This window comes from Budorcas taxicolor, chromosome 2 (genome assembly GCF_023091745.1).
Source record: "Budorcas taxicolor isolate Tak-1 chromosome 2, Takin1.1, whole genome shotgun sequence".
NCBI lineage: Eukaryota > Metazoa > Chordata > Mammalia > Artiodactyla > Bovidae > Budorcas > Budorcas taxicolor.
In genome coordinates, this window is record NC_068911.1 from 124,451,229 (window position 1) to 124,468,200 (window position 16,972).

Consider the following 16,972-nt stretch of genomic DNA (forward strand, 5'->3'; position numbering starts at 1 on the left):
TTTAGCTTTTCTAAAGGGGAGCAGAAGAACCTGGTGATATTTAATGCTTATATAAATGAAGAAACTGAGTGTGTGCAAGTTGCACCTGTATGAGCTAGTAACAGACTGTTCTTTAATTTTCTGCAAATTGTAATTTTTTGCAACTTACATGTAATGATTTGTGAAGTCTCATTTCCCCCAAATTTGGGACACTGTCAACAACTTAAACATTAATCACAGGAAATATGATTGCCTTCATTTTCAGCAGTAATGAATCACTCTTTGACAGTTCATGGCATGTTTGGGGTCAGTGAGGTAGGTTTGCAACAAATGCAAGGTGTTTCTCTTGGAAGTAAGCTGGCTTCTGCCTTATTGACTGTGCTGTTGATTTTGAGTTTTGTTCTGTAAGCAGCAAGTTGAGGTCAGAGTCGTTTTTGTTCTTAGGCTATTTACAGAACACTCTCCTGTCCCTCTTGTTTGTATTTGAAGGGGACACAACACAAGCACCACAGGAAGGGGTCACTGTGGTGGGGAAGGGGAGGGGTGCCCTGGATCTCGATGAACCTCTACTCTTTTGGTGACTTGCCGACTTTGTCCCCAAGTCTTTGAGTGAATATGTCAGACACATTTTATTTTTGCTGATAATTTAGTATTAGAAGTACTACATTCTGAAGCCTTAGGACTTCAAGCAGGATATATGACATATTATTTCAGGCAAATGGTTTTTATCCTGAGTAGCTCTCACCTAGCAGAACTCCAATTCAGAATACCACATGTAGGGTAGGTATTGTGATCCTGTTGATGGGACACGTGTTTTGATCTCAAGTTTTGTGCCAATCAGAAATACACCCTGGATGAAAAAATCTTTCATATGTACCAATAAATAATATCCATCAGTGTTTACTTTTAGAAGTTCATTGCAGATTGAGAACTGACTGCATTTTGTGTAATCTGTCCCTTTGTGCACCAGAATGCAGTAAGTATGAACTGTGCAGTGCTGGGGTGTTGCATGCGCCTGTGTTAATAGCTTCTCCAACTGTGTGAAGTCTTTGCAGTAAATGGCCATTGATTAACTGTGTGTGGATATGAAGTGTATTATAGAAGAACTTACAAAAAAGTTCGTACAAGAATTTATAAAAATTGAGAGGAAGTTTACTTTAGCTCAGATTTACGCCTTAGGTTGTGTTGTGATTGTGAAGCTTTGCCTTGGTTCCTAATTCGCTTGTGTGTATTTATTTCGTAGTCCTGTTCTAGAAGCATACCTCCAGCTGCTGACAGCCACATACTGTGTCAAGGACACCAGTTGTTCTCCCCTCCCTTCTTCTCATTAGTTACCATCTGAAAATTAGCATAATTTTGTTTAAATAGCTCCATGGGTACAAACCTGTTAAATAACAGAAAGGATTCACTCCGTGAATTAAAAAAAAAAACAAAAACAAAGATCTGCTCCTATAAATCTCTAAAATTTTAATTTTATGTACAAGTGTTAATTTGGGGTAGTAGCACTGTCTACAGATAAATTTTACCAAACTAGGAAAGCCAGGCTTTCTCGTAAATGGCCTTATACTGATTATAATGAGGCATCTATTGATATATCAGACCAACATCAGCTGCTAGTCAAACTGACTAAGCTCTGAGAATTGGAGCACTTTGTTTTTAAAACTTTTCATGAAAATGAGTGCTGGGGAATGACCTTCATGTCCAGGACTATATTGATTGAATGTTCTGGTGATAATTGTGTGCCTTTTAAATAAGAAACTTCAGGATTTAAAAAAAAAAAAAACCACCACAACTTTTATCTTCAACATTTAACACTAAAAGATTAATCAGTGATAATATATTTTATGTGTAGTTTATGGTTTAGAGTTTAAAATTTCCCTGGATTTATTAGTTTACTAGTGAGTAGAGATCCTTAGCCAACCTCTAGGACAGTATGTGATTAGGTGCTCCCTCCCAGGTATCGTTTTACAATTTGTCCTGGTTGAACTAAATTTCATTTTGAAAGATCAACTTTCAAAAACCTATGACTTTTGATTTCATCATTTCTGGAGAGATTTGAAGGCAGCTGCTCAATATTCACAGAGTGGCAAGCTTCAGTTCTGTCGTCACAGGCGGCCCCTCTTAACCTCAAGGCCAGGACTGTCCAACGCAGTGGGAGAAGAGTCAGTGGTGTGGTCACCATCTCTCACTCACTGCCACCATGTCCTCTCTGTGCAAAGAGGGGGAGAGAGTGAAAATCACAAGTTTTATTTCCCAGAGGTGCTTCTTTCTGAATGGTGTGGTTCTTGGTGTTTTCATCCAACAGACATGCATTTTATGCCCTCTGTATGTACAGCAATACATTAGAGCTGCAGATTGTTCAGAAATGGTTTAAGAATGGATCTTTCTTCTTCTCTGCTGTGAAGAAGAAACTGCTGAGAATCATAAAAGTGATACACTTGTGACCCTTCTGAGAATCATATAAGTGATACACTTGTGACCCTTCTGAGAGGAGATTGTTTTTAGCTAGGAGATGATTTTGATGTACTGATTCCCTTAAGTCTGTATTTTGTGAGCCCTCCATTCATTCATTCACTCATCCAGTACATGATGAGTGCTTGTTCAGGTGCAAGTTGCTGCAAGCATTGGCTTCCATTGGTGAGTAAAAGATGTATAGTCAACACTTTTGAAATGTAAAATCTAGTGAGACCAATTAGTATGAAACTAATCAAAGGTGTGAATACACATGTACATGCTTATATACACATAACATGATTTTTCACAAGTGCTGGTATGTAAGAGTCAGAATAAGGGATATGACCCTGGGTGGGGGAGTAAGAGCTCTTTCAGAAAGAAAGAATTTCTTGAGCTCCAGAGTTTCACCTGAGAATGGAAGACTGAGAACTTGGATGACTGAGATGAAGAATCTCACTTTCTTTGATGATCTTCTGTGGGGAATGTATTTACTTTTCATTTTTACCATGTGTGGGCTGCTTATTTGTCAACTAAAATTCTTCATTCTCTATAAACTGCATAACTTGTGTATCCTTCATTCATTCACTTGACTCATGTGCCTACAGTGTGCCAGCATCTGTCCGGGAGTTGTGTGCTGGGCCGCGGTTTGGTCCGCAAGACAGTGTGTGACGTTTCTCGTGGAGTGAGATGTTAAGAGTTGCATTGTCGTGGGAGCGCTGCTGGCATGCTTTATAAGGCTGTCTTCATTTTTCTCCACACAGGACAACAGCTTTGAGCAGTTCATTATCAATTACTGTAATGAAAAGCTGCAACAAATCTTCATTGAGCTGACTCTTAAAGAAGAGCAAGAGGAGTATATACGGGAGGTAATGTTGAAAAAAGTTTTTAAGTATTCCTTTTTTTAACTCATAATACAAATTCTGGTTTCAGAAGACTATTCAGACATGACCTTACATTCAGATGTATCAAGTACCTTTTTAAAGCCTGTTTGTTATGACATCTAAGCTGACTGGGAACTTCTTTGCTGTGGGTGCAGGACAGTGCTCAGCACATAGTAGGTGCTCAGTGGACATCAGTTGATGGACTTGAGTCTCACAGGATTCCAGTGCAATGAAATGAAATAGTACCCTGTTAAGAAACTAGTCTGAGATAATTGAACAAAAAAACAGTGGTACATCTGTACAAGGCCCTAGTATTCAGCAATAAGAAGGAACAAACTGTTGATACACAACAGCATGAAGGAGCCTCAGATGCGTTTTGCTAAATGAAAAATGCCAGATTCAAAGGCTACATATGTATGAGCCTGTTTGTATGTCATTCTAGAGAAGTCAGAGCTGTCGAGGCACCAGTGATAGAGACATAATAGTCAGTAGTGGCCAGGGGATAGGTGTGTGACTACAGAGGGGCAGCTTGGGGGAAATTTGGAGGCTGGTTGTGGTGGTGGTGGTTACCTGACGTTATGCATTTGCCCAAATTTAAGAGAACAGTACGCCAAAAAAGTCTTGTATATAAATTTGAAAATATTTTAAGACTTTGTTCACTCATTAAAAGCATTGATTTTCTAAAATTTTTAATAAAAAGCAGGTATTAATGCTAGTGCTGTGGATGTTATCTCATTTAGATGTAGTTGGAAAATAATCAAGTAATATTTACAGAATACATTCATCCTTAATTTTAAAACACATACTTGGTTTTCACCCTTTGATTTTTTAAAAAATAGCCAACAGTTTTCTATGTATAAATGTATTTATTTTAGACAAAAGGAGAAATTTTATTGTATCTGTATTGGATTATATTCTGTTTCCCTTTCATTTATTGCTTTAATATTTTAGTAACGTTCCCTATTTTTCTCCATTTTTCTGTAGTGTCATTTTAAGTCATTAAAGACACAGAATCCTCTTTTTATGGCCTCTCAGTATAGATTTTTCTAATGTGAATATTATCCCCAGAGAGTTAGTAAAATAACTCATCTACTGAAAAACTAAATCATAAATATTTTATTTACCATTTGGAATTAATATCATGCTTTAGAAACATTTTATACTTGAATGACACCTTTTTTAACATAAACATCCTAAAAGCCAGATTCATTCTCTTCCTGTCTTCTCATCCTAAAATGAATACCCAAACTTTGATCTGTAACTTAAAACAGTTTGTACAGATTGTCTAAGCCAGTTCTAAGAGTATATAGGAAGATCCTTCCCTTGCAGTATGAATTAGCTCTCTTCCCCTTAGAGGAAAAATAAATGTTTACACTTATGGACAGAGTGTACGCAGATACAGAATGTTTACATTTGGCCTCCCAGCTTTGGCTTTGTAGCTAGTGTTAGAATCAGTGCCTAGGTTTTCATTTTTTCTTTCTGTTGAAAATACTTTTCTCAGCAGTGTTCTATTTTTACATTTGAAATAGTTAATGGCCCTAAACATGGGGTTGACTCTAAAATGAATTTCTTCCTTGTGATTACAAATTAAGAACAGAAAAATCTAGGCCTTAGATTCTTGGGTTCAAGTTCTGACTTATTTCCTTATAAACATTGTAAATATATACAAAGTAATATTGACCCGAGGGCCTGGTGAGTAAATGGCCCAGAGCCAGCAAAGTGCATGGGAAATTGCCACAGATGGGAGTCTGGAAGGGGAGGCTGTCTCAGCCCAGGTCAAGGGCATTTATTTCAATCGAGTTGTGTCTCTGCGTCTGCTGCTAAGTCGCTTCAGTCGTGTCCGACTCTGCAACCCCAGAGATGGCAGCCCACCAGGCTCCCCCTTCCCTGGGATTCTCCAGGCAAGAATATTGGAGTGGGTTGCCATTTGCTTCTCCAATGCATGAAAGTGAAAAGTGAAAGTGAAGTCGCTCAGTCGTGTCCGACTCTTTGCGACCCATGGACTGCAGCCTACCAGGCTCCTCTGTCCAAGGGATTTTCCAGGCAAGAGTGCTGGAGTGGGTGCCATTGTGTCTGTGCTAGACTGCTGCATCACCAGAGTTTTGGGAACCAGAAGATGACATTTGCCACACTGACTTTTATCAGGGAAATTTTCAGAGAGGAAGTGGAAGATAGTAAGATGGGCAAAGTCTTGTATTATAGATAGTAGTGTTGTAGCATCATTATATGGGATTTGATTATGTTCTGTTTTTTCTTTTTCAGGGCATAGAATGGACTCACATTGAGTACTTCAATAATGCTATCATTTGTGACCTAATAGAAAATGTGAGTATTAAGTACAGTTTTCTAACAAATTCTTGGCAGTATAATTTACTAGTTACGAATGATCTGACTGCCTTCAATGTTAAGCTTTGGTATTTCCAGTATTTGAACATGTTAGAGAAATACAGAGTTCTGTGGAGACTTTTATCACAAGCTTAAGAAATTACACACAGTTCTTAAACACATACATAGACTGCTAGACATTTTGATACTCAGCCAGTACTCCCCCATGCTCGTCCTATTGCTGATAGATCATTCTGATGTACTGATTCCCTTAAGGCTGTATTTTGAGAGCCCTCTATTCATTCATTCACTCATCTAGTACACGATGAGTGCTTGTTCAGGTGCAAGTCCTGCAGGCATGGTCTTCCATTGGTGAGCAAGAGATGTATAGTCAACCCTTTTGAAATGTGAAATCTGAGCGTTCTTGACACTCAGATGCTATGCCCTTACATAGACTGTTCTATCTTATGTGCTGGGATCCCAGGTCCAATCCACAGCTCCTGGAAATAAGAGCCCTGATCATAGGAAAAGATCAATAAAAAAGATGTTTGCCCAATTAAATTATGCCGTTCCTGAAATTCTAGTGACCTCTTAACATACTATTCAGTGGTTATTATCAAAAAGATAATTGTTTGTGAGGTGTGGTGAAATAGTAATCCTTGTGTACTGATGGTGGGAATATAAATTGATGCAACCGCTATAGAAAACAGTGTAGAGAGAGAAAAAAAAAAAAAAGACAAGAAAACAGTATAGAAGTTCCTCAAGAAATTAAAAATAGCACTGTTATGTGACCCAGCAATCTCACTTCTGGGTATATATATCCAAAAAAAAAAAACCAGAATCAGGATCTCAAAGAAGTATCTTCCTCCCGTATTCACTGCAGCTTTATTCACAATAGCCAGGATTCGGGAAACCACCTAAGGGTCCGTCCACAGATGAATGGGTAAAGAAGATGTGGTGCACATATACAGTGGAATATTGTTCAGTCTTGAGAAAGAAGGAAATCCTGCCATTTGTGACAGTAAGGATGGACTTTGAGGGCATTATGTTAAGTGAAAGAAGTCAGAGAAAGACAAGTACTGTATGATATCACTTGTATGTAGAATCTAAGTTAAAAACAAAAAACTCAGAAACAGAATAAAATGAATAGTGATTGCCAAGGGCTAACATTTAGGGGAAATAGGGAGATGTAGGCCGAAGTGTACAGACTTCTAGTTGTAAGATGAATGAGTTCTGGGCTCTGATGTACAGCATGGTGATAGAGTTAACAACACTGTATTATATATACTTGTGGTTAAGGAAGTAGGTCTTAAATGTTCTCACCACAGAAAAAGAAATGGTAATTATGTGATGTGAAGGAGGTAACTAGCAATATTGTTGTGGATCAATGAACATGTTGTACACCTTGAACTTTCATAGTATTATGTCAGTTGTATCTCATTAAAACTGGAAAAAAGTTTACAAAAACAACAACAAAACCCCATGCAGTTCAAGTTAAAGTAAAGGAAGATAAAGGCACCATCTCGGGAGCTGAATTATGTAGGATCCCAGGGGTGGCTGGTATGGATCACGGCCTTGCTTTAGGTTGTGACGGACAGTGTATATGACTTCACAGGTGGCCGAAGGCCATGGGATTTTTCAGGTGACAAATTATGCATGTGAAAGGCTTAAGCTGTGAAAAGTTCCTGCATCATTTTTAGTAACCTTTCCAAATCTAAGATTTTTGTGTTTACATCATATTCTGTAGTTTATTGTGAATGAATTGATTGCGGGAAGATGTGTAAAAGCTTAGGATCCTGACCTTGATAACAAAGTAATCTGAAGCAATGCGTAAATTTAGCTGTCATCATAGATGAGTGCTGTGTTTCAGCAATAGAATCACAGGCTCTAAATGTCCAACAAGTCGTTTGCTATTCATCTTTAACAAGATGTTTTTGAATATTATATAGTTCGCCAATATCTTTTCCTTCAGTATTAACAACATTCTTGAAAGCTGCACCTCTGATTATTGAATTAAAAAAAAATTATGAGCCATTATTATTTTTCAATTAAAAAGTAAACCTTGTTTTGAAAAATTTGGACAGTTTTGGATTGTGAACAGTGATATTCCGCCTAAGCAATTTAAAACTGTAGCCTAAAATTTAGAAAATCAATCGATTTCCTGAAAAGTTTTTCTGGTAAGTTTTGTGACCGAAGAAATTTGCTGAGGGAATTTTAACTTTCAGAAGTTGTGACTAACACTTTTTTCTTCATAAATATAACATTGCACTTAATTGTTTCCCTTCAGAAGGGAGGGGGTAAAAAAGGAACAATAGTAATACACCTAATATAGCTAAATTATCTCAGCCCCAAATCCCCTTGCATATGTGATTAAAGAAACTCATGTCCTCCTAGGAGCCTGGATACATAAAGGAAATGTTTCCTTTCAGCAACACCTAACAATAATGTTTATTCTGGGGATGTTATGAACACATTTGATTGCTGAGAGTCCACACTTCCCCCAGATTTTGTGTGTGGAATGTTTAAGTGCTGGTCAGAGGATGTCATGGCCTTGTAAAGAGAAAAGGAGAACCATGAGACTTTGCCCTAGTGGAAGTGGGTGGGGCTGATGGTCAGTAGATTGTTTTCCGTGGAATGGAGATGTGTGGGCCCATAGGGGCAATCGAAGGAACAACAGCCTTTATTTAGCAAAGTAGAAGTTTCCTGATTTTTTATTGGGTTTAGTTGGGCTGACAGCTCTTGGGATAAATATGATCACAGGGTCTGAATACTCAGCAAGCAAATTCTCAACTCATGTTTAACATCCATTTCGAAATTTAATATGAAAGGAGAATTTTATTCTAAACAGATGATTCTTGAAATATAGCTTGATTGCATTGATCATTAAAAACAGCATCCCAATCACATCACTTTTTTTTCCCAGAGAAAATAAACTATTTTGAACACGTGAGCAATTTGGAAACATCTGAAACCAATTTCCTTCTCAAGCTACGAATTAAATAATGGCCTTAGAAGACAGTGCTTTGTGATTTATGACCACATGTTATACAGATAGTAGTGTCACACTAGTCCCTGACTTTCAGATTTGTTTTTTGGTCTTTGCGGTATAAGTTGCCTTTTTCTAAACTACCTAAGTTTCAGTCATCAGCCTGCTGAGGTGGCTGAGGTGACGTCTACGTCCTGTTCTGTGGGGGAGGCACCATGGACAAGGGGAAGTGGGGGGAGCCTCATAAAGACACTCCTGCCCCCTCCTCCAACACACCTGGGACACCCTGGAAGGGGTTGATTCCTGTGTTTTTCTTTGGTATTTGTTTTGATTCTCCACTTTTTGTTGTAACAAAACAGATTTTCTTGTGACTAAGTTGATTGTGTTTAACAGTATAATTAGGAATAATTATGAAAACAATACAGTGAGGAAGGAAGGAAACCTTTTTTATTTCCTTTCTCCTAGAACACAAACGGGATCCTGGCCATGCTGGATGAAGAGTGCCTTAGGCCGGGCACGGTCACGGATGAGACCTTCTTGGAAAAGCTGAACCAAGTCTGCGCTACCCACCAGCATTTTGAGAGCAGGATGAGCAAGTGCTCCCGGTTCCTCAATGACACTTCCCTTCCTCACAGCTGCTTCAGGATCCAGCACTATGCTGGCAAGGTGTGGGAGCCCGGGACCCCAGGGAGGCCACAGTTACTCCCTGGAGAGCAGACAGCTTGCCTCAGAGATGGCATTCTGACCAGCGCCAGCTCTGGAGGATAAATGGAGCTGCTGAGGGGGCGTGGAATCCATGAATGTTCAGTGGGCATAGACTCTGGACCATACTGAGAAAAATCTTACTAGTACTGAGATCTGAAGGAAAGCCAGCGGACCTAATCAAAGAGTTCAAGTATATATTAAAAAATAAATTTTATTATTTTCAGGCTCAGAGCTAGCCTATAAAAAAGATCTATTGACACATATAAAAAATTTGCCAGTAAAAATGAGCAGTCACTAAAGACATACAGTAAGGTTTTAATTTTTTAAATTTTATTTATTTTTTTGATGTGGACCATTTTTAAAGTCCTTATTGAATTTGTTATAGTACTGCTTCTGCTTCATGTTTTGGGTTTTTGGCTGCAAGGCATAGCTCCCTAACGAGGAAACTAACCCACACCCCCAGCATTGGAAGGCAGAGTCTTAACCATTAGACTGCTAGGGAAGTCCCTACAGTAATTATAAATAAGCTTGCAAACATCAAAGGAGAAACAAAATCTGATTTTGTATTTTGTATGAAGTTGTTTTGTTGTTGTTTAGTTACTAAGTCATGGTCAGACTCTTTTGTGACCTCATGGATTGTAGCCCACCAGCCTCCTCTGTCCATGGAATTTTCCAGGCAAGAATACTGGAGTGGGTTGCCATTTCTTTCTCCAGGAGATCTTCCTGACCCAGGGATTGAACTAGAGTCTCCTGCACTGGCAGGCAGATTCTCTACCAGTGAGCCACCAGGGAATCCCAAATATGAAGTATATAGTATCTAAATTACCTTTAATTTCAAAATGTTGGAACTTGTTACTTCATTTTTTTCTTTACTAGCCCATGTTATTAAAAAATACTTTTCTGGTCAATTTCCCTGCCAGTGTAGGATGTCTATAAAAATATCAGTGTTATCTGTGTTTTCCCCTGTCTCCTTTTAAACACACTCGAATTGGCACATGTAAACTAAAAAATATAAGTAAAACCTCAAAAATATGATTGAATACCCAAAAAATCCCTAAAATCCTTTGAAAATGTTATGATAACATTTTTGAAGTTTATTCTTGCAAATCCTGAAGGGTAATAGAATTTATTTTGAACTCCTCTGTGATTTAGACAGATGGAATTTAAACTTGGAGGCTAATTTGGTATTAGAGTGTGACTAGCGTGTTGAGGGTTTTTTGATGGAGAAAGAAGAGGCTGCAGTATAGATAGTCTCAGGATATTTTTAACAGCTGTTTGATGTTCTGGTGTGCAGCGTATCAGCTACTGAGTCCCATGTGCTGCTCATAGGTGCTGTACCAAGTGGAAGGATTTGTGGACAAGAACAATGACCTTCTCTATCGGGACCTGTCCCAAGCCATGTGGAAGGCCGGACACGCCCTCATCAAATCTTTGTTTCCCGAAGGAAACCCTGCCAAGATCAACCTGAAAAGGCCTCCTACAGCCGGCTCACAGTTCAAAGCATCCGTAGCCACTCTGATGAAAAATCTACAGACCAAGAATCCAAACTACATTAGGTATTTCTGGCACACAAAATTCTTTGGCCATTCAACTATGAAGGCATTCACTAGGAAGATCATTTTCCTGTGTGCTTAAAAAGCAGAGGAGTAACTCAAGTACTTACAGTTCGAATCATATGGTGTCTTAGGTGTACTTGAAAAATACTCCAGTGCCCCCAAAATAAGGAATTCAAGAAGGAAAGAAGTGTGGCAGGCGATGGGAATAGATACTTAAATGGGTTGTTGGCACACAGGAGTTCTCAACTTTTTTTTTTTTTTTAAAGACAAGAAACAAAATATAAATTTATTTCTGATAAGGTTTTGCATAAACTCTTCTGTTGGATTCATTTTGGATTCTTGTAACATTGACTTGGCCCATTGACAACCTGAGTTGCAGGGCTTGTGTGAGGAAGCATGTGCCTCAAGTAATGATTTCTGAAACAATCGGAACTTTTTCAAAACAAGACAAGAACCCCTTTTAAAAAATCTGGTTTCTTTTTTTGCTTCTAGGTCATCATAGATTTCAACATTCAGTAAAGGCCGATTAGTATTAGAGTTTGCGATGTGTGTATTTGATGAACTAGGTAATAGAGGGTGTGTGTCTAGCAGGTCAGGTTTCATGTGGCACATGCGTGCCCACACATACTTTCTCCTGTTGTCTTTGAAAATTCAGTTATGAGGAAGTTAGCATGAAGAATATTTTCGTTGTTTGGCTTGTTGCCCTAATATTTGTGTTCATAGCAAATGTAAATAGCATCCCCTGGTTTGGTTGCAGACAAGTTAGAACATATATTAGGTAAGGATCCTAATTTCAAAAAATATGAACCAAGAAGCTTTGTGCAATCAGTCTTTTGTTATTCTCATTTGAGTCAACTTTTTTTTAAACCTTAAGATTCTATTAATTGAGGTATAATTTGTATAGAGTGATATGTACAGATCTTAGGTGAATGGCTCTGTTATTTTTTCACCACTGAATACACTTTGGTCACAACTACTCAGATCAAGACATGGAATGTTCCCTCACCTCCAGAAAATTCCTTTCTTCTCCTTCTCTTTCAGTGGTTTTAATTGGTCTCTAAGAATTCTTAATTAATAAACTCCAATGTTGTGAATATATCATTTTAAGTGTATATATATATCTTTATTTTTAGACTCAGTTTCAGATTCATTTTAAGGTCTATTTTTCCCAGATAGGTATCTTGTTTTGGCACTGTGTATTAAAAAGAAAAACAAACCTCTATTTTTCACTCATTTGCCGTGATGCCTTTGTTGAAAATCAGTTGAATATATGTGTAGACATCTAGATCTAAACTCACTAGTTTGTTCCATTGATCTGTGTGTTCTTAAACCAAAAAGTAAGCATTATTTTTATAAATGTAAAAAGGAAAATCATAGAAAACACTAGGGTCAAACTATGTAAGATTTAGTTGTCCATATATGATATATGCATGTAGATTTTATTTGACAGTTATGGTGAGGCAGATATAACTGTAAATGTTTAACAGTATATTAATTAAGATATAGAGATTGCTCCAGCAAGATCCAGAAATAATAGGGGCCTAAACAAGATTAACATTTATTTCTTATGTAACTTCTAAGTGTACGGACTTCAAGGCTAACAGAGCAATGTCTTCTGTGTTGAGGCTCTGCCATTTCCAGGATATCTCCTTCTATGTATATAGTCAGAGATAGCTCTCTACCATGTCAACATGCCAACCAGCAGTTAGCAGAAGAGCAAAGGAAGAACCAAGTTCCTTTTAACAATACATCAAAAGTAGCAAACATCATTTCTGCTCTGGCTAGAATTTTGGTCACATGGCCACACTTACCTACAAAGGAAGCTGGGAAATCTCGTCTTTCCTTGGGCAGCAAAGTTCTCTGTTTAAAAGGAGGGAGATAATAGGGATTTAGTGAGACAGCAGTGTTTTTAACTGTTTCATTGAGGTATGTAATATACATATAAACAGTCTAATATATGCAGCTTAAGTGTGCAGGCTGTTGAATTTTTACATATTTCTGTGCCCATGTAGCCCCATCCTGACCAAGATATAAAACATTTCCATCACCCCAGAAGATTCCCCTGTGCCCCTTCCCTGTCCATCTTCACGCCTTCCTCTCCCCAGAGGTAAAACACTGCCGAATTCTCACTAGGAATAGTTTCTCTAGAACTTAGTATAAATGGAATCATAGACTATGTACTCTTACACATCAGACTTCTTACATTCAACAGAATGTCAGTGATATTTATCCATGTTATTGTACATAAGAGTTTATTCTTTTTTATTGCTGAGTCTGCAGTGTATTTATCGTAATGTTTTTATAAAATGATCTAGAATAATTTCAAAGGAAATGATGAGGTTTCCAAGAATAAGAAGTAATATGTCACTGTGAAATAATTATATGTAATACTTTGATCAATCTGTAAGAGACAGAGTTTAAAACCTAAAATTTGTATAATCTTTCAGGTGTATCAAACCGAACGATAAAAAAGCAGCACACATCTTCAACGAGGGTCTAGTGTGTCATCAGGTCAGGTATCTGGGTCTTTTGGAGAACGTCCGCGTGAGAAGGGCAGGCTATGCCTTCAGGCAGGCCTATGAACCTTGCCTAGAAAGATACAAAATGCTTTGTAAACAAACATGGCCTCACTGGAAAGGACCAGCAAGGTAAGACATTCATTAATCACATTTAATGATGAAGTGTTAAAACATACAAATACCATGTTGCTTTCTTCACATGCTGTTCAGGCAAAACAGAATCCTATGAAAAGTTGGATGTAACTTCTGTTTTGGACCATCTTTTGTCAGGATACCATTTGTGCCAATTTTTATTGATTATAGAGCACTTGTCTTCAAGGTTAAAACAGGGCTTATCAAATCTACCTTTGAAATTTGTATGTCAATAGAACTTCTAAAATAGGCTGTGGCGAGTTAGCAGGAGGGAAATTTGTGATTGATAAGTCTATTTGTGTAGAATCATAGCAGGGAAGAGTTAGAGGCATCCTGTATCACTGCTCTCAGCTTTTCATTTTTTTTGCTGGAGAATTAACCCCAGAGAGAGTGAGAAGGGAATGGGGATTGCATTCTTTCCCCAAGTCTGTACCAATTAAGAAATAGATACAGGAGCAGTTATATCTGTTCCCTTGTAGCTTCCCTTGTGGCTCAGCTGGTAAAGAATCTACCTGCAGTGTGGAAGATCTGGGTTCGATCCCTGGGTTGGGAAGATCCCCTGGAGAAAGGAAAAGCTAGCTACCCACTCCAGTATTCTGGCCTGGAGAATTCCACGGACTGTATAGCCCATGGGTTCGCAAGTTGGACATGACTGAGTGAGCAACTTTCACTTCACTTTATATCTATCTATGCTGTGTTCTGTATCTGAACACAGGAGAGTTCACAATGTCAGTGTTATTGCAAGTAAAGCTGGATTGGAGAATATGGCAGAACTCAGGGCCATGTGGCTTTTCAGCCCATCCGCCCTACATTGCACTCAGCCATCTAGTCCCAGCAGAGCACTGGACCACTGCAGACCCAAGCAGAGAGTTTGTGTGCTGGTGGGGGGCTGCTGCAGGAGAGAATCCAGGCCTTGTCTGTGCAGGGGCCTTTCTTCTGCTCTCACCAGAGTCAGAAGTTACTCTTCTGCAGGCCACGGGAGCTTTCCCAACTGCTATAGCAGGGCCAATGTGCTGTTTGATGGGGATTTTCTTTCACTGCACTGGTTGTGCCTCCACATTGTCAGTGCACCTGACCTTTCACAGGAGCATCAGTAGAATTACATGCTCACCTCTTGCAAGAAATTCCAGATTTACGGTGTGGTCTCTGATGCATAATTCAATGCCCAAGTAATTAGGGTGTGGGTGTTATGTCATTTCCCACTGCTAATTTCCAGGGTATTATGCTCATTGTCTACTATAATACACAGAACAAGTATTCACTCCCTGCCTGGTATCCAGTCCACAAGTTGTTGGGGCAAAGTTTAGGGCAAAAGCCTGACTTTAAATCCAGGGTCTAGGATGAAGGGGTTAGAGCCAAGTCCAGGCCCTTGCTTCTGTCCTGTAAAGCCTGTGTTCTTTTGCATTCCATTGCCTGGCGCTTAGCACTCTTGGTCCCTGTCTACAATCTGAGTAGTAGGAGAGTCCTTAAAAATGTTTACAGGGATTAACTAAGAGGATTCCAAATAAATGTGAATTTCTTGTATACTCTTTTGGCCCTGGTTGATCCATTGTTATGAGTGTTATTTGAGCACCTCTGCTAATGAAATCAAGAAATTGGCTTGAATAGTATATTTTCTTAGAATATATAGTTTGAACCAAAAATGCTTTTTTAGTATTTACCCCTGGATTTGGATAAATTTGTGGAATTCAATCTGGGAATTCTGTGATGAAAGGATGCTTACTGAAAGAACAATTATACTTGGAAATGAAACTTTTTTTTTTTATATTGCTGAGAACCTAATATCATGGTTTAAGATAAGATAACCTATTTTTGTAACTTAGAAAATGTGTTGCTTTTATTTATCTTTATAGAGCTGGTGTGGAAGTTTTGTTTAATGAATTGGAGATTCCTGTGGAAGAATACTCCTTTGGTAGATCAAAGATATTCATTAGAAACCCAAGAACAGTATGTAATTTTGCATTTGTGTTATAATCATGTAAGCAAGTTCTTAAAGGATGTTTAACTTTATAGTGTTACCCAAGATGCTACCAAGAATGTCACATTTTTGTTTTTCTACAAATGTCCAAGTGGGTGGCTTAATAAGGGGTAGTGGAAGAACACATGTTTTATGAAACATCAACATTTTTGAGTTGATAGATGGTGTAATATTTAAAAAATCATAAACTGATATTACAGTAAAACCTCCCTCATTCATAAAAATTGGAGGTTAATTCAGTCTGTATGTGTAATGTCTGAATTATACAGTAATTTTAGGAACGACAACTCTACCATTTAGAGGTACATGAAGTCACCCAAATTAAAAAAATTTTTTAAGTTAGGAACACTGAAAATTCTAGTTATTAAAGAAATCTGATTGAGCATTTTTAACTGAAGAGACTAGCATGAAATATAATGAACATAGAGGTTTATTGGAAATATGGTGAAATATGAAAGTATTTAAATCGTTTGCGAGAAACCTCAGCAATCATTTGAAAGCACCTCCCTTCTGTTAACAATTTCATCCTCATTGATAATGTGAAGGCGCATCTAGAGCTCAGTCCAGCCCTTATGTGATTTGTCATAAACACTTTGTAAAACACTGTAAAACACTGTACCCTAAATTGTGTATCTTGCATGAATTCATCCAAATAGTTTTTTCCATCTGTTATTTTATTAGTTATTCAAATTAGAAGACCTGAGGAAGCAACGGCTTGAGGACCTGGCCACTCTCATTCAGAAGATTTATCGGGGGTGGAAATGTCGTACACATTTCCTGCTGATGAGAAAAAGCCAAATCGTGATTGCTGCCTGGTTCAGGAGATACGCGGTAAGAGCTCATGACGTTTTTGAGGTGTAATCATGGTACTGCTTTGCGAATGTTTGTTCTGTACTTAACTATGAAAGTAACTTTTTACATACTTAATATTCCCAATGACCTGGTGAAATTGGTCCTCTTCTGGTCCCCTTTTTTAAAGATGAGAAAACTAAGTAACAGCTATTAGATGGCCGAGATGGGGTTTGAGTCCAGGACAAGTCAGAGCTCCAGCTGAGTTCATCCCACTGTTTTCCATTGAAAAATACATGTAGTGGAGGTCTACATCTTGAATTTGGTGTTCAGATTGGAAGAGATATTGTTATTTAACCATTTGAGTAGGGTAGGGTCAGTTTTCCCAAATAATTGGCTGTCCTCCATTTATTGTAGGAGCTCTGAAAATGGTTTTAATTCCAGAAAGCTAGTGCCACATTTTAGTAGAATTCTGGGTTTGGGTAAAGGTTTGGATTTCCTTTAGTCCTCAGATATCAGGCCCTTTGGGAAAAGATTCTAAAATAAAGTATGTTTATTTAATTGATATGGAATTTCTTTGGGGAATTTTCTTTCTCACTCAATTATAGATGTTTCATTGGCGGCATAACTGGTTTGAGGGAAACCTGAAGGTTTGCCTCTAGGTTAGG

General features: G+C 38.2%; 1 protein-coding gene across 1 annotated transcript in view; it reads left to right on the forward strand.

Moving 5' to 3' along the window:
• MYO1B (myosin IB) overlaps positions 1-16,972 on the forward strand; it is a 159,286-nt gene that overhangs the window by 117,921 nt on the left and 24,393 nt on the right. Inside the window, exons 13-19 of the mRNA XM_052659196.1 lie at positions 3,195-3,299; positions 5,577-5,639; positions 9,091-9,291; positions 10,660-10,886; positions 13,334-13,534; positions 15,391-15,484; positions 16,197-16,346. Coding sequence (XP_052515156.1) covers positions 3,195-3,299; positions 5,577-5,639; positions 9,091-9,291; positions 10,660-10,886; positions 13,334-13,534; positions 15,391-15,484; positions 16,197-16,346 — 1,041 coding nt within the window. The remainder of the gene's footprint in view (positions 1-3,194; positions 3,300-5,576; positions 5,640-9,090; positions 9,292-10,659; positions 10,887-13,333; positions 13,535-15,390; positions 15,485-16,196; positions 16,347-16,972) is intronic.